The sequence below is a fragment of the Stegodyphus dumicola genome, chromosome 12 (genome assembly GCF_044657685.1).
Source record: "Stegodyphus dumicola isolate Sdum_Otavi_A_Nest chromosome 12, ASM4465768v1".
Lineage (NCBI taxonomy): Eukaryota > Metazoa > Arthropoda > Arachnida > Araneae > Eresidae > Stegodyphus > Stegodyphus dumicola.
This window is the reverse complement of record NC_140779.1, coordinates 102056529-102081859: the sequence shown is the minus strand read 5'-3', so window position 1 is coordinate 102081859 and position 25331 is coordinate 102056529. Positions and strand designations below refer to the sequence as shown.

Sequence of the window (25331 nt, the reverse complement as noted above, 5' to 3'; positions counted from 1 at the left end):
TAGAACTCCTGTCTTTTGGTAGTGAAAGTTCTAGTAAGGCCAATTTGACCTTCATCAACTATTTGGAGAAAGAAAGTGTTCTGTAATGATCAGGTGTGATTATCACCAGTATACTCCAGGTAGATTAATACTTTCCAATCAAAGCTCAAGTAATTTTTTTGAAGTCACTAATATAGCATGAAGTGTAGAATTATCATGACGAAAGATAATACTTTGCCGTTCATGAGCATTTGCTATTTAAATATCAGTTTTTTCTGTCTGTCCAACTGTAAGCAGTAGAAGTAATTTATTTACTTCTATTTCAGTAAATTAACAAAATCTTTTTGGCCAACTATCATATTGCCATTAAAAAAGTGCCCCTGATATTTGAACTGTTCCCTGGTGCAAGCATTTGATTGGCCCTTAGGACCAATTCCCCCTCACCACTTCAAGTATTTTTAATGCCATATGAGAGGAAGTGACTAATCATGGTAATTCAGCCCATGTTGTGAACTCTGTGTTGATATAATTTATTGTTGTATTGGTAGGCTGCGGCCTCAGTGCATGGACATACCTACTTGGATCATTTGTTATGTGTGATGTCGTTTACCATTTGCCCTCTGGTAGGCAGAGGTGTGTGCTGTTATCACATCTGAGTTGCCTATATGGCAGTCCTGAGCGCTAGCTTCTACTCTCTTTGATGTTTTGCTCTTGTATCGCCATCTGTGAACACAGGTAGAAGTGTGGCACTACAAAGTTCCGGTATCATTGAAGTTGGTAAATGACCTTGGAGTTGAAAGTATGTCCATTTTTTAGTTGTCTTATCACCATCACAAAAGTGTTCCAATGTGATCACATCCAATAATTTAACTGTTCACTGTTACAGGTATCTGATTAATCCTGAGGACTACTATGCATTCCTCCACCTCTCCAAGCTTTCCTAATGCAACTGAGAGGATGTCCTTCTGAGGGATGCAACTGGTCATCGCTATTGATCCCATATTGTGGGCATGGTGGCAAACTCTATGCTTTGATGTGATTGATTATTGTGTTGGTGAGCTGTGATTCCAGTGTATGAGTATGCTTAATTGGGCCTTTTGCACTGTAGAATGTGGGGTGTATGAGATAATTTATCATTGGCTCCAGGTGAGCAGAGGTATCTGTTTTTGTCATGTTTCAGATTATCATTGTGGGGATCCTAGATATTAGCTCATTTTCTCCTTACTGTTTTGCTGGTTACTTACATTGTAACTGTTACAATTCTACAAAGTAACCAAAAACGTTTTTGCCGTTTTGGACAGTCAGTAAGTCGTAAAACAAATAATAATCACCGTTAATCCTCAAAGTAATCATCATCAGCATCTGATGCCTTTTGGCAATGAGTGACTTGCTGTGCGATGCCATCACAGTAAAACTGAATTGTTGAAGGATTTCCCACGAAGATTGTTGTCCAGGGGGTGGGAAAGGTGGAGTCTGTTGGTGCATGGTCTGGAGAGTATGGTGGATGGATTGTGTCTCCCAGCTCAGTCACTGGATGGTGTCCCTGGCCTGCCTAGCCACATGCAGCATCGCATTGTCATGGAGAAGAAGTACATCATTATGATTAGCCAATGCTGGCTCTTTATGCATCAGTGCTTTATGCACATGTTCCAACTACTGCGAGTACAGACCTGCCATGGTGGTTTGGCCCACTGGCAGGAGCTCATAGTGCACTACTTGGCGACTAGTCCACCAGATACAGAGCCTGGTCTTGCATGGATGAAGAGAAGGTCTTGCAGTGTGAGGCAGAGGGTCCCGTGGTGACAACGAATGTCTGGAATGCCTGAGTGTGTCAGACTGGACCTACTTTTCATCGCTGGTGTGTACTCAAACAAATATGGATGCTGTTGTTTCTAATCTACGAGTTTCAACATGCCGACGATTCTATTTGGGAGAGCTTTTGGTTTTGATATCAAATTTAAACTCTAATCGTAACTTAAGTCTTGATGACTATTTATTTATGTGCATCTGCTATATTACACTATTTATATAATTCAAAGTTAATTTTAAATCATGATGGGAATTATCCCCCCTTCGAATCAAATTCTATTAAGAGAGGCCGAGTAAGCGACCACTTAGTTCGAAGTTTTGTTTTTGATTCCCCGCCGCCAATGGCAGTAGCAAAACTTTTGCTCATTTTGCATTCGAGTTGTAACATTTCTCCCACCTTTTAATTCGTGATGGAATAGGAGAAAATCAAAACAAGTATGAAATGAAATTTTCAGTAGCAATATAAGATGCTTCTCATCTTATCATTTAAATCTTACCACAAATTGACAACTTTACCTAGGCGTAACAAATATCTTGAATATTTTAAACTTACTTAATATACTCCGGCCCACCAGCGGCTGAGCGGTAAAGTCGCTGAACACTGGTAGTTCGGTCCGAGGTTCGAATCCCGCGAACGGGCTGGCTGCATGGGTGTTTTCGTGGTTTTCCCCATGTGTAACGTGTATACAAGCCAGTTTCCCTTAGAAAGTCCTCCACGAAGGCATCCCTCCCCTTAGGCAGATAGCCCTAGTGTGCTTTGCCATAATTAAATACACACTTAATATACTCCAAACTTGCATTCTTTAAACAAAAGGCAAAAAATTCTTTTCTGAAAAATACTAGTAAGTAGATTAGTTCCATAAAACTGAATAAAATCAAATTATATACAAAATTTTAAATTTCGAAAAAAGAAGAAGAAAAAATTTTCGAAAAGTCCATAGGAATCTGTTACCTAAAGCAACTTAACATTTTATGATTTTATATTAACAAAAAAAAAAAAAAATTAAACAGCTTTCAGATTTTAAATTTTGTCCAAAGGGTCTTTTTTTAACGTTTTGTGTGTTACCTTTATTTATTAAATACCATGTTCTGTGCACTTAAACCATAAAATTCAGTTCAACGGCAATGTCACCAAATAATTTTTAAATGAGCATATCTTTAGAATTTTTGATACACAGTTCCATGCGTTGGAGATAAAAAGGTGCCCCCCCCCCCGGTAGAGTGTTGCTATTACTTGCTTTTAAATCGCTGAGTTTGTTAATCAAAAATTCATTAAAGTTTTACAAAATATGAAATAATAAAACAAATTTTAAATTTGGTCTTTTATATGCCCATATCCGCAATAGGTTTACGTCATTCAAAACTGGATGGCTCTAGGTACCGTTGTTTTATCACAATGTGAGAAACATACATACATTTATGCAGATTCTTCGTTATTTAATTTCTTCAAATATAATACAGGGCGGTGGTATTTGGTGGCAATGATTTGAAAAGTGGCACAGCCTTTTAAAGTTTTCAACGCAAAATCGCAAAATGAAAACTATAGTCCTTCAGGGACAAAGCCCCTTTGGACTAAAAAAAGTAAAAACAAATAATAGCAGTACTGAAAAAAAATTAAAATTAACTAAAGTTCTTTGGCTTCACAATTTTTCTTCCATATCTACTAAACTGAATGTTTTTATTCGAATCTTCAGGTTCGCAATCTTTAGTATCATTTACTAAGTCGTCTTTTTTTCTAGTATTTCCTGAAGATGTGAATGATTCAGTAGTTTTAAGCTCGAAGATAGATTCTTTATTGTCTATCTCCATTGGAAATAATCTCTGTACTGGTCCAAACAATTCATCACTGGATGTTTTTATCTTTGCCACTCTGTTGTCTTTTGCTGGGTATGTTTTGATTACACGACTCATGGGCCGGTCTGTTCTTTTCCTTTTATCGTCCTCTGTAAACACTAAATCACCTTTCTTGATAATTCGCAAAAGCACGGTCTTTGGTCGAGGTACTAACAATCCATGATATTCATCTCTAAATCTTTTACGAAATTCCACGCTTAACTTTTGGTGGTATCGCCATCTTTTCAATAAGTTGATTTTTTATCCAGACTGTGTACATCCGGAACATCTTTGGTTTGGACATCTTAAGTAAACATAGATGGAATGAGTGCACATAAAAAAGTAGAATCTTCTAACTCGTAAGTTAATGGTCTGGAGTTCATATTTGCATCTGCATCACATATGATAGTTAACATTTTTTCATATGAAAGTAATGCTTTTCCCAAGACCTTTCTCAATAATTTCTTGATCATCTGAACCAGTCTCTCCCACCATGCTGCTGTTGGTGGATTTAACTTCCATTGAATTTTCATTGTCGAAGATCTGATAATTTGGTTCCAGTCAACAGATCGGAGTAAATTCCTTGCCCCTACAAAATTTGTGCCATTAACGCTGTATATTACTCTAGGTCGTCTTCTTCGTGCTATGAATCTTCAAAACCCGAGGAAAAATCGATTTGTCGATAAGCTTTCGATTCATTTTAAATGAACGTCGCGATAAATTGCACAGGTGAAAAGTAAGATCCAAGCCTTTCTATTTTCCTTTAGATAAAGTGGTCCTGCTACATAAACACCCGTCACTTCAAATGCATAAATATCTCTGCCTCTGTCTTATGGTAAAGAACAAGGCACTGTATCAAAAGCTTTTACCGAATGTCACTTGCATATCGATATGACTCTGATTTTTTTTTCTTCCTTTTATTATCCAAATTTTTTTTGAATACTGGTCAAAAGAATTTGAGGACCAGCATGTAAAAAGTTGTAAGTGCTAGTCTTGTATCATTCTTTCCAATAATTTTTGTTTGCATGGAAGTACAGTAGGGACCAGAAGTTTTCATCGTCATGATCTTCTCAAAATCTTCGTTTTCAATCTTACGGTTCCTTCTTCATCACTGAAAGTAAAATGTCCTTTCAACTGTTCTTCATTAAAGAATATTTCTTGTTGAACGATCTTCAATAATTTCTTCTCAGCAATATCCAGTTCTTCAACAGTCGGGGGGGGGTGTCAAAATTTCTTTCTCTATTTCTACAATTATTTATGAATCTCAGAATCCAAGAAATCATTCTCACAATTTTAAAGTAACTTGAAAAGTAATTCAGATATCATTTTTCAGCCATGATATTAAGTCAAAATAATATTCTTTCCCTTTTCTTTCAGAATTTCTTCTTCGTTAGTAATAACTTCACTAATTTGCCAATCTTCTTCGTTCTTCATAAGCCGTTCTGGAGCTTGCCACCAGCGAGATTTCACAAAACTCTTAATCGAGCACCCTTGTGATAGTATATCTGTGGGATTCAAACTTCCTGGAATATGCCACTATTCAGATTTCGTTGACAATTTTTGTATTTCTTTAACTCTATTTGCGACAAATGGTGCCCAATGGTCATCTCTTTGGATACAAGAAAGAGCAATGCTCAAATTTGTCCAATAGTTCCTAGGATTGTTGTCTAATTTGAGTGTGTGTGTAAAGCAAGAGCTGTGAGTCTGACTCCAATACAGCAAGCTAGCAATTCTAGAAGATTTATGGTTATTTTCCTTAATGGACTCATTTTACTTTTAGCTAGAAGAAAATGTACCAATATATTTTCACTCATTCCTTTTCTTAAATAAATCACACATCTATATGCTTGTTTACTTGTGTCACAGAATGTATGAAGACTTTCATTTCCATTTATATCTAAAGCCCTTGAAATTCTAATACAGGACAAAAGTGACAAATCATCAATCTACGAATAGAACTCTTTTCCGAAGTCTTCAAGTGTATTTGCATACCAACCAATTTTTAACAACCAGGTCTTTTATTTAAGTCGCTTAGGTGTTAGCATTATGGGACAACAAAATCCCGTGGAATCGAAAATGCGGTGTACCGCAAACAATATGTTTCCTCTAGTAAGATTCACTGATTTGTCAGTACCAGTCTTCACATCACAGAAAAGGTTGTCATCTTCCTTATCTCACAAAATTCCCAGCACTGAAGTAGGTTCTGTATTGTCTTCAGATTTCAAAAGAGGAGTGTGTTCCCACCCTCTCAGATCGAATGACACAGAATCAAATATTTGTTTTGATTCCTCGATGAATCGATTGAGTGTTTCTTCATCAGGAACAGATGTGATGCAATTGTCTACATAGAATGATTCTTTTAAATTTTCTGCTGTTTCAGGATATTTAGGCGAATTCAGATCAATGTGGTGGCTAAAGGGACTGCAATTCAATCTAAAAACAATGTGTTTATGTCTAAAAACTCCAAGTTCTTTCTTGTCAGTCTTTATACCATAAAAATCGTAAGAAATCTAGATTACTCTTATTCACTGACATTTGCAAAAAAAGCCTTTAGTATGTCTGAAATAACTCATATTTTATGCTTGCAGAATCTTTAAATTATAGGAATAATTTGTTCCAACAAATTTGGATCCTTTTCTAGATAATCATTAAGTGAGCAAGAATTTTTGTCTCCACAGGAAGCATCAAATACTGGTTGCCATTTTGTGGTTGAAGTTTCTTTAAACACCCCTTTATGTGGTAAATAATGACTCTGATTATTCATTTCGATAGCTCCATCATTTAACCAATCTGTGAAAACATGTTCATAATCAGAGTAGAAGAGAAATACGCCAATGTGACAATCAAAATCGAAATAACAACCTTGTATTTAGCGCACATATATTAAAATACTCAATCGATTTCGAGGGTAGCTGAAGGTCCCTTCTCATCAGAAGAACGAAATTACTGAAAGGGGAAAAAAGAAGAAAAATAAAGCATCGGCAAAGGAATCTTAGAAACACGTGGTCGTAACCGTATTTTTAATCAGAGTTAAACTTGGCCGCCTACTTTTACTGAACCAGGCTATCTGATCAAACGTATTACACATAGACGAAAACGCAAAAAAATTTAATAATTTAATAAATATTCAAGGTTTAGACTTTGTGTGTGAAGGTGCAGTTGCCCCTCGCTCCCTATTTTTTGACTTCGCTGAATTTTTTTGCGTTTTAATCTATGTTATATGTTTGATCAGATAGCCTGGCTCAGTAAAAGTAGGCGGCCAAGTTTAACTCTGATTAAAAATCCAGTTATGACCACGTGCAGTGCTGATAATGACCACGTGTTTCTGAGACTCCTTTGTCAATGCGTTATTTTTCTTCTTTTTTTCCCATTTATATCGAAATTTTAACTTAAAGCAGTCCTTTTAGCCCAAGGCAACTGAGCCTCATATCTTCCCTCTTTAAAGGTAACAGTTTTGTTAAAATGTTTCAATGCGGCATTTTCTGTTTCCTTTCTGCATTTTGTTTCAACAGGATCTTGAATGCCTAATAAATCTAATTTCCATAAATTTTCAATCTTCGATGAGTGAATTAATAAAGAAGTCACTGCGATGGCAGGAGTTACATTTTTCCTTTTGCCAATATGATCAAACAATTTTCCCATTAAAATCCAACCCATTTTACTTTCCATTGTTACTAATGTTGAGGTCAAACGTTAATTTTGTCCTTTACTAACTTCCAGTAATTATCAGCTCTGATGAGTAAAGATGTCATCTAAAGATTCATGATCAATATCCACTAAAATAGTTCCCCTACCTTTTAACAACTCCTTAATATTTTCCGGATTGTGTGTTTTGTCATTTTTGTACCAAAGTGCTGCATTATGTTTTTTGTGGCAGTACGCACAAGAATTTTTCTCAGAGCAATCTGATAATCTACATCATTTAGCTAAATATAAATAACATCTTCCATGCATTTTAATAAATTTCATTTTTCATTTATACTCATATTACACTTTTTGCTGTTTATGTGTGTTATTTTTGTAAAAAAAGACAATTATCTTCTTTTATGGGAGCTAATAATTCAGCAGCCGATGAGGAATTAAACTTCTTGTTTATGTACGTAAAATTACTTTTCTGTTTATCAAAATGTTTATTCTTTCTGTTCGATTGAACGTATTTTGGTTTTGGTTTGTTAACTGTGAACGTTTGTTCGCGGCATTCAATTTCTTTTTTCAAGAAAGCAGTTGGTTAGAGTAGATTGCAGGGTGCCCCTTGGATTATCACTGGTTGTTTCATTTATCAGCAAGTTGTTGTTTCATTTATGGTAACTTGAGTAGTTGGATACTATAGAAATCCTATTATGACGTAATTGGTTGCATGATTGTGGTGAATTTTAATCATGGAACGGATTTTGGATAAGAAGTACATTGTTATTTTGTGGTTTACATGGTAAAATGGCTGAATGTGGTAAGATTAATTTGAAGTTTCTATACGATTTGGAACAAAAAGGAAAAAAGTATTTATTGACTGGTGTGTAAATGAAGTTTTACTTAGTTGCTATTATAAGTGTCCTGTTTGTAGGAAGGAAATTCGTATGGTGAAACGTCTGAGGATACCTGCACTGTGGAGGATATTTTTTACTCTTATTTTTGTGAATTTATGTGGCGACACCAGTATACAGATTCTAGTTCAGATAATTTTAAGGAGTTTTTGGATGCTGTTAAGGAATTTTGTTTTACTGAACACACATTAATTCGTAAATAAGGTAAATGGATATTTCCTTTGTGTAGCGCAAAGATGAATTTCCTTTTTTACGTTACTTCATTGTGTGATTTAAAATGTAGTATATTGAGATTATATATTTTTTGTTGGCTGCTCCTTTTGACTTTTTAAGTGAATATAGATTGATGTGTACAAACTCAAAGAAGTGCGCACTGCCTAGTTTGTGCAATTTTCTGATGTTTTTAAGTGAAAATAGGTCGATGTGTACATGGATACCGAGTTTGTGCAATTCTTTGACTTGTTATGTTGGATTTGTGTAGCAACAGTTTTTGGCACAAAAAACGTCGCTACATGAAGCCAAAATAACAAGTCGAAGAATTACACAAACTCTGTGTCCATGTACGTCCAAAAATCGCCAAGGGTCGCCCGTAAATATATTTTTACCAAGCAATTAAAAATTTAACATCATATTCTTCTTTTGGGTCACACTTTCAGTGATATTCGAGAATCAAATCATGAGGCAATAATATCGGATTTAACAAGTGCCTATATGAACCCGAAGTTACTCCAAAATTACTTAAGCTTTGAATGTTTATTTCACAAGCGTTGTGTAAATTTTTAGGGCATTTAAGTTAGAAGAATTTTAACTGGTTCTATATCCAAAAGATTATTCATATGTGATTTTATAATTTTCTCTGATTTTCCAAAGCATTCTTTTTAAAGTTCTAAGCGTTAATCGTAATTGTGTTCGGTTAACTGAAATCCTTCAATGACATTATATGTTTGCCCTATCAATAATGATTTCAAGTATACGAATTTTACAATCTTGGTTAACGCTTTATTCTTATCAATCACAGTTTGAAAATTGATAAGAAATTCTAACCTCTTTCTTGCATCTCCTGAAAATTTTGGAATACAGTCAAAAGTCGTTAATTCGGACACCCATAATCCGGAATGATCTATAATCCGGACCTCAAAGCTAAAAACTTTCTGCGCATGTGCAGCGTTGACACATGCGCATAGACGTTTACGCGTGCGTGTAAGACCTTTTACCACTGCGCATATGCGTGTGCGCAAGCGCAGAATACGTTTTCGCGTGCGCGTTTTATGTATAACGGACGGTATGATCTAAAATTATCTAATTATCTATTTCAGTTAATGTTGATGATTGCGTTGTTCCTTAATCTTCGAATTGGATACGGCTTATTGTTTTTTGCAGACTGTAAGAACAATTTTATAAAAGTAAACTTGAACTTTCGATTATGTCAAATAGAATTTCCGATTCTAGAGCTCCCAAAGGATCATACAAAACGAAAGTATGTTTCAATGTCCATCAAACAAAAAGTGGAATTGCTGCAAAAAATAGATAAAGACATGAAGAATGTGACAGAGAGGTTAGTGAAAAATTAAAAAATTTCGATTGACAAGTTAGTTGGTATTCTCGGTACAACAATTAACAAGACTTGAACAGCGGGCCTTTGTAACTGAACTAGAAATTGTGTCTGTTTATAGAATTAAAGAAAAAGTATTATCACATAAAACGAAGCAACTTAAAACAACTTGCATTGAAAGAAATGTTTAATAAAGTAAACAAATAAATATTAAGCTTTTTTTTTTTGTAAATTTTGATACCCATTAGATCATAATTGTTCTTTATTTCATAAATTACGGTTTCTTATTTTTAATTTTAGAATTTCTGCATGGCGTCTTACGAGATTTACACTAATGATCTATAATCTGGAAAAATCGATAATCCGGAATCGCCGAAGTCCCGACGAGTCTGGATTAATGACTTTTGACTGTATTTAACTTTGCAATTTCATAGCCGATGACGATAAATTTATTTCAGAAACAAATGTGTTCAAAGAATTTGTATCTGATGCATTTTTCACAGATAAATTTTCATTTGCATTACATTTATTATTTTAATTCTAAATTTTGCAGACATAATTTGTTCATTATATTCTATTTATCACTTACCGAAATATCTTTTTTCAAATTCTTTTAGCATCTTTTAACTGAGTTTCGATTTGTGAATTCAACATTTTCAGCATGCCTTTCTCTTTCAAGAATTGTTTCATCTCCTGAAATTCCTCAATGTTTGTATTTTCGATATTTTCTGATAACAAAATTCGTATTTTTGTAAGTAATTTCATAACGCTACTGCATTTGTTAGTATGTTTCTCTTTCAATTTTGCTAAAGGTTCCATGTTTAAAATTGAGAAATTACAATTTTGAAACAGTTTTTTTTTTTTTTTCCAAATTTTCAAAAAAGAAAGAATTTGCTTACCTGTTCACAGGTAATCCATCTAAATCTTCAGATTCTAATCTAAAAGTCCCTCGGTTTAGGCACCATTAAATATTGTTTCTAATGCACAAGTTTCAACATGCCAATGATTCTATAAACTCGAATCATAACTCAAATAAGTCTTAATGACTCTTTATTTATGCACATCTGCTATATTACACTATTTACATAATTCAAGATTAATTTTAAATCAATAGATCTGGATTATCCCCCCTTCGAATCAAATTGTATTAAGAGAGACCAAGTAAGTGACCGCTCACTTTAAAGTTTTGTTTTCAACTCCCTGTTGCCACTGGCAGAAGCAAAACTTTTGCTCAATTTGCCTTCGAGTTATAACAAATGTATTGCGGTGCCGAGTAAACAATGACAAACAGGAGGTGACATGTTGTTGCTTGTTTGCTTCAGACAGTGAGTTGAGTACCCACTTGCTCAGCTTGTATGCCTTTCCTATGCGGTGCGAATGGAATCTGATCGTTTCATCAGATATCTGGAGGCTCACTACATGTTTGGTTACTGTCACTCTCTATGGCTGCTCTCAGGTCCTCATTGTCTACCACTTGTGGCCGATCACTGCATGGTACATCACCAAGAGATATATCCCTTGACCTGAACTTCTGGGAACCATTGCCTAGCGGTTCATTCATTAATGGCATCATTCCCCAAAAGCCTGCCAAATTTGGCAACTTGATTCTGCTGCTGACAGGCCCACTTTAAAATCATACAGCAAACAACTCCAAATGAGTTCCTTTGATGTGTCTATTTCAATCAGTTGCTGTGTGAGTTATGTTGGGGTTCATTTTTCCAGTATCATATCAGAAACAGCAAGAACTTTTTTGGTTACCTCGTATTAGCACGGGAAGTTTGGCACCTTTAGGCCCCAGTGTTCTTGGAGGTGTTAAATGACATGGGGATCGAACATGGGTCTGTTTTGTAGCAGTCAAGCATTGTTTTGCAGTAAAGTGCACTTATGTGGTTGCTTCTGAAATTTAAATTATTCCCTGGTGCAAGTATCTGGTTGGCCCTCAGGACCATTACACTTTCATTACCCAAGCATTTCTTATTCGTTTGAGGGAATATGAATGGTCATTGCAATTGAGCCTTTATTATGGGCATGGCTGCAAGTCCTGTATATTGATGTGGTTGATTGTTGTGTTAGTGGGCTGTGACATCAGTGTATGAACATGCTTTGTTGGACTCTTTGTTGCACTATAGAGAGTGGGTACGGAGTTTGTAATATTGTTCATCATTTGTGACCAGGTGGGCAGAGATGCATGTTCTTGTCATGCTTAAATCGTGCTTATGCCCCAAAATCTTTCAAAATAAGAAATGTTTTATATGAGAAAATCAAACATTATTGAAATAATAAATATTTTTGACTTTATGAAATAAACTTCTTAAATAAGAACTTTTAAATGAGTTCTACTGTACATACATTGGTGGTGTATGACAGCATGTGCATAGCACAAAAAAAAGGGGGGGACAGTTCAGTATTTTCCATTTTCCTGGGCCGATTGACAAAATTCAAATTGCATTTTTTGTGTCTCGAAAGCGAGACTTAGGATATATATTAGATTTATATATAGCACTAATCTAACATAGGTATTTTAACACAAAATCGGACTTTTTCTGAAATAACATATCAATTTTTTTTTCATATTTCGATTCTACGACTCGAATTATACCAGACGGCCAAGATTTGTAAAAATTGTACAAGTAGTTTTAAAAAATTAACTCTCAAAATTTTAGCTCCGAAATGTTAATTGAATTTATATGTATTTATTAATATCTTTTTTTATTAAACGTTTTCGATTTTCCCTTTCATATTTCAAAATTTAGGTTCATTCCAAATAAAATTCATCAATTTTTTGTGTTTTATTTTTAAAATTTCTATTTTTAAATAATTTTTATAAAATTTTTACCCTCATCTTAAAGTAGGTGTAGTTCTAAGTATACCTGCAAAAAAGTAGAGTTTTTTTATTCCAAATTTTGTAAGATATATACGAATTTACATATTTTCGCGTTTTGAAAATTGGCATAATTTTTTTTAGCGATAATAATGCCAAATGTGGTTTATGGATTTTTGTTGCAGTGAATTGCCACAGCTATTTTTAACCTTAAATTTCAAATAAATTTTTAGGGAGAATTAATTAAATGAAAATTTTCCCCTCAATGATGCCTAATAAATATTTATTAATACTATATGAAAAGTTTTTTTTTTTATTATAGATTTTTTTTTTTTTTTTTTTTTTTTTTTTTTTTTTTTTTTTAATATTTGTAAGAGTAAATTTTTACCTTCGCTGTGTTATCATCTGCTACTTTACTTTAACTGCTTTTAAATTGAATTGTTTAAAACTGAGAAAGTGTGTTTGATGTTTATTTTCACAATTTTTTAAGCAAGCAGGACGTTGACAGTTTGGGTCATGTCCCAGCTTTAAAAAAGATGTATATAAATATTTACATTAATCTTCTTAAAAAAATGTTTTAAGTAGCTAATTTTCTCTCATGGTATAGATTGTATAAAAAATATGATCTTTAATATGATTTAGATTGTTTTCAGCCCATATAATAATCGGGTCACTCGGTGGTACAGAATAAACACTGCTGGACTGTTTTATTTCTTTGTCATTTAGCAAAAAACTTTTAATTAAAGTATTTATCCTTTGGACTTTGCTTTAAACTTTATTTATAGTTAATATGCCTAGAAAATGAAAAGCTGTCTTCAGCTGAAACTCAATTGATGTAATTGATATTTTTTTTTTAAAAAAATGACAAGAATGCAAAATCTATGGAAGTGTAACAATCGAAAAATCTTGATTTTCTTGTCTGAGCACTGAAAATAAATGCAGAAAGAAAGGAGAAAATTAGGGAGAAAAGTAAGCAAAAATTTGAAGGGCAATTTAGCTGTCAAAAATACCAAGGTGTTTTGAAAAGTTGAATGCTTTTGAATATACTTTCAGAATACTTCAAGAAATTTAGGTGTTCAAAGAGAAAACACTTGGACGTGTACACCAGCAAATACCATCACTTGACCTTGCTATCATTGCATATTAAAGTGAAGAGAAACTTGTTTTTGACTATATGGTTATATAAATTTAAATTACATTATAGAACATCATATCATCATAAACGGAGAAACCCTTGATTTCTTATTCGAATTATTTGAAGATTCAGGAATTTATCCAGTGGTGTATGTGGATGTCACCTAAAGACATCTTCCCTTTTGATGAAACCAGTCTTTCCTTTCATCTCATACCTTCAAAATGCTTAGCTTCTAAAGACTGATAAAGGCTCTGACCAAATATTGATGAAATGGATTGAATTGGATTATTAAGTTGCGCAAAGAACGGCTATCTGCCTAAAATGAGGGATGCCTTCGAGAAGAACTTTCTAAGGGAAACCAGCTGGCATACATGTTACAATGAGGAAAACCACGAAAACCCCCCGAGCAACCAGCCTGTTCGCTGGGATTCAAACCCCGGAGTGAACTACCAGTGTTCAGCGACTTTACCGCACGGCCGTTTGTGGGCCTTTGTGAAATGGAAGGCGGTAACTTTATTTAAAATGAATGTCAAAAATACCAAGATGTTTCAAAAAGTTGGATGCTTTTTAATATACTTGCAGAATGCCTGAAGAAAAAGAGCAAGCCATTAAGAAGAAAAAATGTTTTAAATTTTAAAATAAATTTTTGCGTAAAATTTAGTAATTTTTTTAATTTAAAACTTTTTAAGCTTGATATTTGATTCTTGCGATTTCAAAAATAAAATATTTGATTAAAATATAAATAACATTTTAAGAAACTAAATGTAGGATGACAAAATTGTGTAAAGCAATGAGCACTATGTTAAAGCTATTTAAAGTATATATGCAAGTCATCCTATGTTAAATTGTCAGTTATACATCTTTCTCATTTATATATCTTTTCTGAACGGAACATCGAAAGGCGTGTTAACTGTGCTTTATGGTATTTTTCCTTTTAATATATGCAGTTTTCAAATGCATCGTAGTGTGGGTCACAAAGTATTGTTCCTAAAGAAACACAATTCAAATAAATAAAATCAAATTCTGAAAAATTTATTTTAATAAATATATTTAAAATTCTCGGCTCGAATGAATAAATAGAAATATTTATTCATTCGATTTTAAAACAATTATCTGAAGAGACAATGCAACACAAACAATTAAAATAAAAATCTAAAAATTAAAGTATTACCTAAAATAATAACTATAACAGAAAAATAAATTATAAAGAAAACTATTTGAAAAAAAAATTGATGCACCTTTTATTTAAACTACGCAATTTGGATGGGTAAATAGAAATTTTTAAAACAGTTTTTCAAAAGAAACCATGCAACTTAAACAATTAAAATGAAATTCGAAAAAGAAAATAATACTTAAAATAATAACAATTATAATTAAAAATATAATATAAAGAACATTATTTGAAAAAAAGGAACAATTGTACTTTTTTTTTTTTTCTTTCTGACATGCACTATGTAAAAAGGGAAAGGAAAATAGGTTGCCATATATTAAGAAGTTTAGCAAGTGAACTCTTCTTGGCGAAACCTGAAAAAACCGGCAACATAAATTTACGAATTTCTCCGTAAATTTCACACCAAATTTTACAAAATTTCATATTTAGGCGTAATTTGAGTCGTAGAATCAAAATATGGAAAAAAATTCGTATGTTATTTCAGAAAAAGTCCGATTTTGTGTCAAAATACCTGTTAAAATACAGCTATATATAAATCTAATATATATCCTAAGTCTCGCTTTCGAAATATGAAGAACGCAATTTGAATTCCGTCAATCGGCCCAGTAGAATGGAAGAAATAGAACTGTCCCACTTTTTTTTTTTGCGCAGTGTACATGCTTTTTTTTATCATATGCTGTTTAAAGTGTATATTCCTTATTATTAAAATTTTTAATTGAACAAATGTAGATGCATCAGAAAGTAGTCAAGAAAAGCCCAAAAGAGGTCGAAAGCCCTTGCCGAGACAAAGTTCACCAGTTGCACAAGTAGAAATTCAAAATAGTCAAGAAATGGCATCCAAGCAGCATTTAGAAGATATATGTAAAGAAGGATCAAGTGAAACTGTAGATGATCCGACATTACCTGAGGTATATTTCTTACATTTGCTGTGATAATAGTTGCAGTCTTTGTGTAAATAAAAATATATAGAATTTATTGTGTGTAATATTTCCTTAATGACTTAGCTACTTTATTAGAATTTAAGCTCTCAAACTGTATTAACTTTCAACAAATTTAAAATTAACTGCATAACTACTAGTGAGGGAATGCACGTTTCATGAAGTTAATTTGTATAGTTTTCTCGTGTTTTTTAAATTAAAACACGTTCATGTGAACATAAAGAGCAGAGTCAGTTTGCTGTGCAATTTTCTGTTTTTTTAAGTTAAAACAGCCATGTAGCAAATAGGAGACTGAGAAAACAGAAAGTGTTTTAATATAAACATTATGTTTATGTGATAACAGTTAAGTGAAGAGAATTGGAATAAGCTTGTGTTCTGATATCTGTTACAGTCAAAAGTCGTTAATCCGGACTCGTAGGGACTTCGGCGATTCCGGATTATAGATCATCAGTTTAAATCTGGTAAGATGGCATGCAGAAATTATAAAATTAAAAATATGAAACCGTAATTTATGAAATAAAGAACAATTATGATCTAAAGGGTATCAACATTTACAAAAAGAAAAAGCTTAATATTTATTTGTTTACTTTATTAAACATTTCTTTCAATGTAAGTTGTTTAAGTTGCTTCGTTTCATGTGATAATACTTTCTCTTTAATTCTATTAAACAGACATAATTTCTTGTTTAGTTACAAAGTTCCGCAGTTCAAGTCCTATAATTGCTGTATCAAGAATACCGACTAATTTGTCAATCAAAATTTTTTCATTTTCAATAACCTCTATTAGTAAATATATATCGGAAATTCTATTTGACATAATCGAAAGTTCAAGCTTACTTTATAAAATTGCTGTAACAGTCTGCAAAAAATAATTAGCCGGATCCAATTCGAAGATTAAGGAACAACGCAATCTGCAACATAAGCTGAATTGGATAATTTTAGCTTAGCTTATACCGTCCGTTATACATTAAACGCGCATGCGTAAACGCATTATGCGCATGCGCACACGCATATTTGCAGCCGTAAAGGTCTTACGTGCATGTGTAAACGCCTATGCGCATGCGATGCATGCGCAGAAAGTTTGTAGCTTTGAGGTCCGGATTATGGGTGTCCGAATTAATGACTTTTGACTGTATTTCAAAGGGTTGCAGAGCCAGTACAGTGGTTAATGTTGGTGATTGCCATATCTATGAACCTGGGTTCGAACCTCAGAAAAGTCATGGATGTTTGTAACTGTATAGTGTCTGTGCAGCAGGGGGCACTCAAAATACATAAATTACTCGAGCCAGGTTGATGGTGGAGGAAGAGGAGTGGGCAACCCATGGCCCACTAAAATATTCTTCCTGATAATGAGAAGCAGAAGCTTAACAATCAGTTAGGTTGATCAGTACCACAAATACTTATTGATTAATAATAGTATTTCATTGTGTATAACATTCAAATTATTTTTAATGCTATTAGAAGTTATAAGTTGCAGTAAAACTTAATTTTCTACAAGCAAAAAAATTATTGCAATTAAAATTTAAAGCAATGTATACTGATCCCTAAATGCAGAGTATATGAATTGATTGCGTAAATTTCTCATTCATTATTACAAAACAATCGTATGTTTTTCAGGTGAAAACAGAAGCTGCAAAAGAAGAAAAAAATGTACAGGCAAAAGGAAAGATTAAAAATATTCCTAAGCAGCCACAAGTTTTTACCTGTGCCGTCTGTCAGAAAAGGTTTACACGGAAATACCATCTTGATCGCCACTTGAGGATATCAAAATGTTCTGGCCTGCCATTGCCAACTTTTCCTTGTGAATTATGCAATCGAGTTTATACAAGAAAGGTAATATTTCACTCTGGCCGTCTGAACTGTTTTATTTTAGATACGTTAAACAAAGTGTAGGATATATAATAAACTTTCTGTATAACAAACATCCAAAATTTTGTGTGATTTTGAATTGGTTGTCTTTGAAAAGGTAACTCTCAGTAATAACAGCTATTGATTTAAAAAATAGAGTTATTTTATTTATTATTATAGGTTCTTTTGAACTCTTTTAAAGCAAATGCTCAAATAGAAATTATCATATCAGTTTACTAATACCTTTCACTCATGAACACAGTGAAACAAGAGGAATACTATAACAAAAATACAAAATTTTAAAAGAAATGTTTTTTATGCTTACTTTTTTTAGGTGCTGCAAAGAATTAATATTTTTTAATACAGAGGACAAATCTTATGTGTTAATTTCATTTCCCCGGGGAGGGGGAAGAAGAAGCAAGCAAGTGAAACCTTGTATTACATTTTTTTTAAATAAAATTTATTGGTAAAAATTACTCATCGGTTGCAAATTGGTAATTTTAGCAACTTTTTTTTAAAAAAGATTGCCAAAATATATATATTTATCTTAAGTTGGCAAAATTACCAATTTTTCTTAACAAAATTGTGTGATACATAAATAAAAAAAACATTTATATTTTCAGGAAGTTTCTTCTCTTTTTTCACTGTGATCCTGTGTGGGATATTTAGAATAATATTGTGGTTTTTAATCAGAAGTGGTAGTAAACTGTAATTCAGCTTGCGGAAATTTTGTCCAATCTTTCCAATTTCGTCAATAGCAATTTTTTGTATTTTTGTTCCAGATTAGTTAAAATACAATATGATTTCCTAAGCTAATACAAAATTAACAACTAGGCTGAACCTTAATTATTATACACTCACGAACATTAACAGATTTACGGAAAAACAAATAACTGCTTTTAATAATATCATGTGTACTAAGAAATTCGTTATATAAAAAATTTTATCGGTTGCTCTTCCAAAAAACTATGAATGAAGTTACAATATAATTTTGCTTTTTAAATAAGATACCATGGGGCAAAGATAGATAATAACAGTTTTTTCTACTGATGATTGGTTTATTGATAAATTGCATTCCACTAATTATTTTTATTTAGTATATTCAAATTTGTATATGCATTTTTGTGTTAACATTTCATTCATTTTATTTTTCCTTGTGTTTATTATATGAAATATATTTTTTGAGTATACGTCATTAAGCTATCCAGACATGGCAGGTGTTAAGAAATTTTTCTAATGTGTGATTTCTTCTTCCATTATTTACATTCCATCTCGCTGTAGTCTTATCTACTGCTGATGTGTTCAATCTTTCAATACCCAGGTCTTTTGTTTGCCTTATGTTCTTCTTCGTTCTTCCAATGTCTTTCTTGGGAACTGCAGTCATGACTTATTCGTATGGACTGCCTCTGAGGTTTTACAAAGTATTTGAACCAAACACATTGTGTTTGGCTGAATTACCATCTGATAATGTTAATATTGTGTATTCATATTGGAATATATGTTTTGTTTTTAAAAAATAATATTGTGATAGCTATTAGTAGTTTATCCTGATTACTTTTCATTTGTTGTGTTCTTACAATAACTGAGTTCTTCAGACATTAAATTATTTGCTTAATTTTTCTTCCTTCATTTTTAGATGATGAAATAAGTTAGAAACAGGGGATATTTGAGGAAATACAATATGTTAAAAATATTTGTCATGATACTATTTAGTGCATAGATGTGAGTATTAAAATATGTGCAAACAGTCGAGGAGTAGCGTCTAGGCCTAGTATGGTTTATGCTTCATGCATGCGCAGTAGGCACATTTTCAGCATGGCAACCTTCGTCGGTTGGCCAAAGAACATTTATGTATTTTTGGCTTGGCGATGAATTTAAGATTCAGACTTCAGCTATATATATGAGAAGTGCTGTGGAATGTGGGAAATTTGTTCACTGCCCAATTGTGTGAGCAATTATTTAGTGGGGATTTATAAAGGCATATGGGGTAAGCTTTGTGCCCAAATATGCGAGAATTTATTTACTGGGGACTTAAAAAAGTGAATGGGGAAATGGCCGTTATTCTTTTTTCACTCATGTTGATGTTTATAAACTCTTAAATTAATGCTGCAGGTTTTTACTTAACGGTATTTTATATTTATTTCCAAATGTAGTTTTGTCTGATATTTCCTCTTATATTTACTGTTATTGTAAAATTTCTTTGCAAATTCATGCTTTCCATAAAGGCATGTCTCATCGTAGGCAAATAATTCTTGAGAGCTTAACATAATCAATTAATTTAACCTCATTTTAAAAATTTGCTTTTTATTTCATATTTACAGTTATCATAAAAGTACATCTTTTAACAGGCATTCAGCAAAATAACATACTTTGGTCCTCTCTTTTTGTATTCTTGATTACATTATCTTACCTTATTGGTAATCCAAATTAGGTCTTCGAAAGTTCCAAACTAACAGCTTAACATCTGCAACGTGACAAAATTTAGTGGAATAACAGTATGTCTTTAGTTCTCAATCTCATGATACATCGCCAGTTCTGTGTAACAGAAGCCAGCCAATAACAGCAACGAAGCTTGTCATTGCACATGCAGAGTTGCCAACTCTCCCGATTTTCGACCGCTCTCCTGCCAACCCAATTTACAATATATTTCTGTTCGACTTTTTCTTATGCCTAAAATTTCTCACGATTTTTATGAAACTTGGCTTAACCCTCTGAGCGTTATGACTCGCTTTATCCGGTCATCAGAAGTTTTGCTACTTGGCATATATTAGCTTATAATTAAAGATATTTTGCTTTCTTACTTTCTTTAACAATGTAAATATCATCTTAAGGAATGTAAGTTTATGAAAATACAGACTAAAATAAGTAATGATACAAACTCAATTAATAAATGCTATTTAAATACAGGTCTTCATGACGGATCTAAAATCCTGTGCCACTCAGATGGTTAATACTTCGTTATATGAACAGCAAAAAAAAAAAAAAAAAAAAAGTGATTTTGGACATCTGAAAGCAATTGAATTTTCTCTAGATAATATCTAAAACAAAACCTTGTGAATCAGATGAGAACTTTTTCTTTGTGAGTGAGAGCATATACGTATCCAGAAACGTCGTTCTCCAGTTCTCCGATGGGCATCGAGCTCCACTGCGTGTCATCTGGCATATATTAGCCAATGAGCACAAAGCAAGCTCAAGTCTGTTATTTGGATGTTCTTTAGTTATTTCGTTAATCTTGTTCTGAGTTGTTTGAGTACACGTGCCTTCGGGAAATAGTTTTTGAAATTATCATTTTTTGTTATGTCTGCGAGAAAGGTGAAATACTCGTGTACGTTTCAAAAATCATACACAGTTGACTTTCTTTCTATTATTTCCTCAAGGAAATGTAATAAATTTGCGTTGTGTACTGTCTGTTGTTGCGATTTTTCAATTTCGCATGGTGGAAGGGTGGATGTTCTCAAACATGTGCATACACAAAAACACAAGGACAACATGAGTTGTTTTAAAAAAAACGAAAAATTAAAATGTTCTTCAGAAACAAAGGATTAAAAAATTATTAATGCAGAATGTCTGTTCTCTGCCTTTTTAGTGGAGCACAACCTGCCACTGAAGCATCGGATCACGCTGCAGCTTTATTTAGAAAAATGTCTTTCGATAGTGAAATCTCTAAGAAATACTCAAGTGCAAGGGCCAAAACAGGTGCAATTGTTAAAAAAATGGGTTTGAAAAATAAATCTTCAGTTATTGATTGCATTAAAACAGCTCTGTTCTGCCTCTTTATGGATGGAAGCAATAATACTGATTCAAAACTGTATCCAATTGTTGTTTCTTTTTTTAATCCAGAGTCTTCAGAAATTGAGTGCAGTTTACTTTCTGTCTCCACTTTAGAAGGACATTCGACAGGCTTTAACATAGCACAGCTATAATTATTAAAACTTTAAAAGAAAATGAAGTCCCTCTGGACTTAACTGGTCTCCCTTAGCACTTGGTGCCGATAATGCGCCAGTAATGGTAGGCTTGAAGACTGGTGTTGCAGGCATCTTAAGAAACTAAAATTCAGATTTGCAGATTATGAGTTGCACCTGTCACTTCTTAAATTTAGCAGCTGAAAAAGGGGCAGCTTCTTTACCAATAAATGTGGATGAACATTGTTGATATTTATTATTATCTTGAAAGGAGTTCTAAAAGGAAGGAAAAATTGAAACAGTTCCAACAGCTGCATAATACTGAAATGAGAAAAATTTTGAAATGTGTGTACACGATGGCTGTCTTTAAAGAAATGCTTATCTAGAATCCTCGATCAATGGAACCCACTTCTTCCATTTTTTAAAGAAGAAGTAAATGCTTCGAGAGTTAAGATAAAACACTCTGTTGAAAGTTATAAAATACCTAAAGTAAATGGAGATGTAGTTACTACTTCCATTGTTAAAAATAGGTGAGAAAAATAATTTTTGTGCCATTCAGCAATTAAACTGGCAGTTCTCAAAATAATACTGCAAAATATAAGCGTAAAACTGATACAAATTTCTCTCAAAATAAAAAAAAAAAAAAAATTGCTCAACACAAGAAACATTTTTCAATTACAGTAAGTTTATCTTGTGAAGAACGAATATTTATGTTTTTTTCTTCAGACTTTAACAAAGCTTTTTGCTTTTTTTTTACAATTCGTTTTGCCATCATTTGATGTTCTTAACACAGTTCTACAAAGCAGAATTCTATTAATTCATGTTTCGAAATCAATAATTTATGATCTGTTTAAAGACATTTTATCAAACACAGACAAGTTTGTAAAGCCAGTCTGTGTTTTGTCTTGTAATTCTATATATGATGTGATTTATGGTGAAATAGAAAATCAGAAGAAAGATGATTTGGTAATAGGAGCTGCAACTACAAAAGTAGTGGAAGAGCTTTCAGAAGAAGTCAAAAATAAGTTTTATCTTCATGTTAGAAGTTACTTCTCTTGAGTATGTGATTACATACTATATAAATTTCCAGTCAACGATGAAGTGATTTTGCATGCTAAAGTTGTTGATGTTTCTGCTCTAGCAAATGCATCTTTTTCTAATATAAGGTACTTTTTGAACAGATTTCCTGTGTTACTTCATTTAGTCATGAAAGATGATAATATTGATGTTGCCATTGATAAAATATTGCAGTCGCAATTTTGCAATTTACAATTGGAAAACTTGGATGAAGTTATAAAATCAGCTAGGATTGACACCCAGTGGAGTTTCATTGGAAAACTGAAAGGTGCTGATGAAATTTTAAAATATAGTAAACTGTATAGAATTATGTTGGGCCATCTTGACAGTTCCCCATAGTAATGCAGAGTGTGAGAGGATTTTCAGTGTTATTGCGAAAACGAGGACTAAATTTAGAGTGATGACACAATAGAAAATCTTTTATTAGCGAAAGCAGGCCTACGTGGCAATTGCTATGAACAAATTTATGAAGTTTCTTTCTTAATGAAAACAAAATCCACCACTGTTCATAACATTTGTACAAAAACTGATTAAAGTGTCTTCTTCTTTTTTTTTTTTTTTTTAAAGTTTTCTTAAAAGATGCAAGTAATAAAAATGTTTTTATGTGTAAGGTATTTTTGTGTCGCTTGCATTTAAGAATTAGTAACTATTTAAAGTTAATTCATTATTAAAAACTATATTTTTATCATTTAAAAAGTCTTTTTAACATTGTGAAAAATCTGATTTCTTAAAAAAATCTCCTAATTTTTGAGTATCATGGGTTTTCAAGTCTGCACGTGCGTGAAGTATAAACCATGCTAGGCCTAGACGCTGCTCAGTCAAGGTTGTACATGCATTAGAATGAAGGAGTCAAGATATAAAATGGAAGGGTCTATTTTAAAATTCTAGTCAAAAAATGGCCATTTATTTATGGCCTGTTTAGGGTTTTCGAGCCAAATTCTTATCTGCTTAGAGGATTAAAGTGATTGTGTTATAACTTGTAACTTTTTTTCAAAGAATTATGCCACTGATTGTCAATTTTAATGCTTGAGTAACTTCAAATCATTTTTTAGTATGGCTAAAAAGTTCTTTCTCCACCCCCTGTTTCCATTACAATTTTTTTAGCTGTTTGTCTTTTATTGCTTCGTTTTCTTTAAGAATTTCTTGGCTTTGCATTGTATTACTTATCTACTTTTCTGTCAGCTCCCTTTTGTGGCAGATTGTGAACAAAAACTTGAGTAAATTTTAATCATGTTTCTAAATTTAATGCATTTTTATTTTCTGGGTTCTTAGCCTAAGAACACAGAAAATAAAAATAAAGCACATAATATTTATAAAATTTAAAATAAAATAATTAAAAAAACATTTAAATACACTGAAAGGTCAGCTTTGAAATGATCATGACTAACTGCAGTAGCATCTAAAAATTGAAAAGAACTTTCAGCCTTGAACCCTGATATGTCTAGGTTAGTAATGTAATATATGAGCTTATACAGACAGGAGAAAAGAAATAGTGTAGGAACATGTTGGTTCATTTAATAATATGTTGTGTGAATATTGAAAGAAGACTATGAAAAGTTACATTGTAATACAGAAATGATTTACTGCTGTCTCATAAAAGTAATTTTGCTGTTAAAAAATGAACTGGAAATGTAACTCTTCAATTTGATCACTACATAAAATATTGTAGCTTGATAATAGAATTAAAATATTTTTGTGGATGCTGTAATACTAATGATCTTCTGAAGTTAGGTAGCAGTTATCCTAGAGAATAATGTTATAAATATTGACACCAATACCAATCATTTTTTAAAATGATTGCCTCGAAAGGGTTCACTTTTTTTTTTAAGAGTGTTTTAACCTCCAGGCTAGCAAGGGAAAAACTGAAGGTGCTATGTTTTAATATCAAAGACGTTTAACAAGTACAGTGCAAAGTCCGATATCCGGACTCGTCGAGACTTCCTCGATTCCGGATTTGGAAATTTTCCTGATATTAGATCATCACTTTAAATCTAGTAAGATGGCATGTAGAAATTATAAAAATATGAAATCTTCATTTATGATATAATGAAGCATTTATGATCTAAAGGGTATCAAAATTTACAAAAAAAAAGTTTAATATTTATTTGTTTAATTTATTAAACAATTCTTTCAATGTAAGTTGTTTATTCTCTTTAATTCTGTAGACAGCTATAACTTCTTGTTTAGTTACATTGTTGAAGTCATGTAATTGCTGTGTCGAGAATTCCGAATAACCTGTGAATCAAAATTTATCGTTTTCAGTAACCTCTCTGCTACTTTTTTCACTATCGGTAGCGGGTATTTTTTGGAACTAGAACCATACTACAGATTTTGCCATCCATTAATTGATTGATGATTGAGGAGCATTGTCATCACAATGAAAAACTTCTTTTATATCACCTTCATTTATTACCACTTCTCCACATTTCTTTACAAAATCCATTAATTGGAAAACTTCACCTTTGGTTTGCGATATCCAAAATCCTTTAAAGTTGGCGGCTATCATCATAAAATTTAGCTATTGTTCACTATATATATTTGGCCATGTAATCGGGAGATTGGCGACTAACGACAAGTTGTTCCGCTAAATTTTATCTTGCTTCTATCGCCCAATGAGACAGTTAAGCCTGAATTTTAATTGTATTAGGTATTTATTTATGCTTATGTCTATGAATAAATAAATTCCCACATATGCTTAAAGGCTGATTGAGGGCCAGCTCTAGATA

The 25331-nt window shown here is 32.6% G+C and overlaps 1 protein-coding gene across 3 annotated transcripts in view; it reads left to right on the top strand.

The window, feature by feature from the left end:
* The window catches only part of LOC118185931 (uncharacterized), a 59570-nt gene that overhangs the window by 18116 nt on the left and 16123 nt on the right, over window positions 1-25331 (top strand). For all 3 annotated transcript variants that reach the window (XM_085806742.1, XM_035355901.2, XM_035355902.2), the window contains exons 4-5: window positions 15571-15749; window positions 17396-17611. In XM_085806742.1, the coding sequence (XP_085662868.1) occupies window positions 15571-15749; window positions 17396-17611 (395 nt within the window). The remainder of the gene's footprint in view (window positions 1-15570; window positions 15750-17395; window positions 17612-25331) is intronic.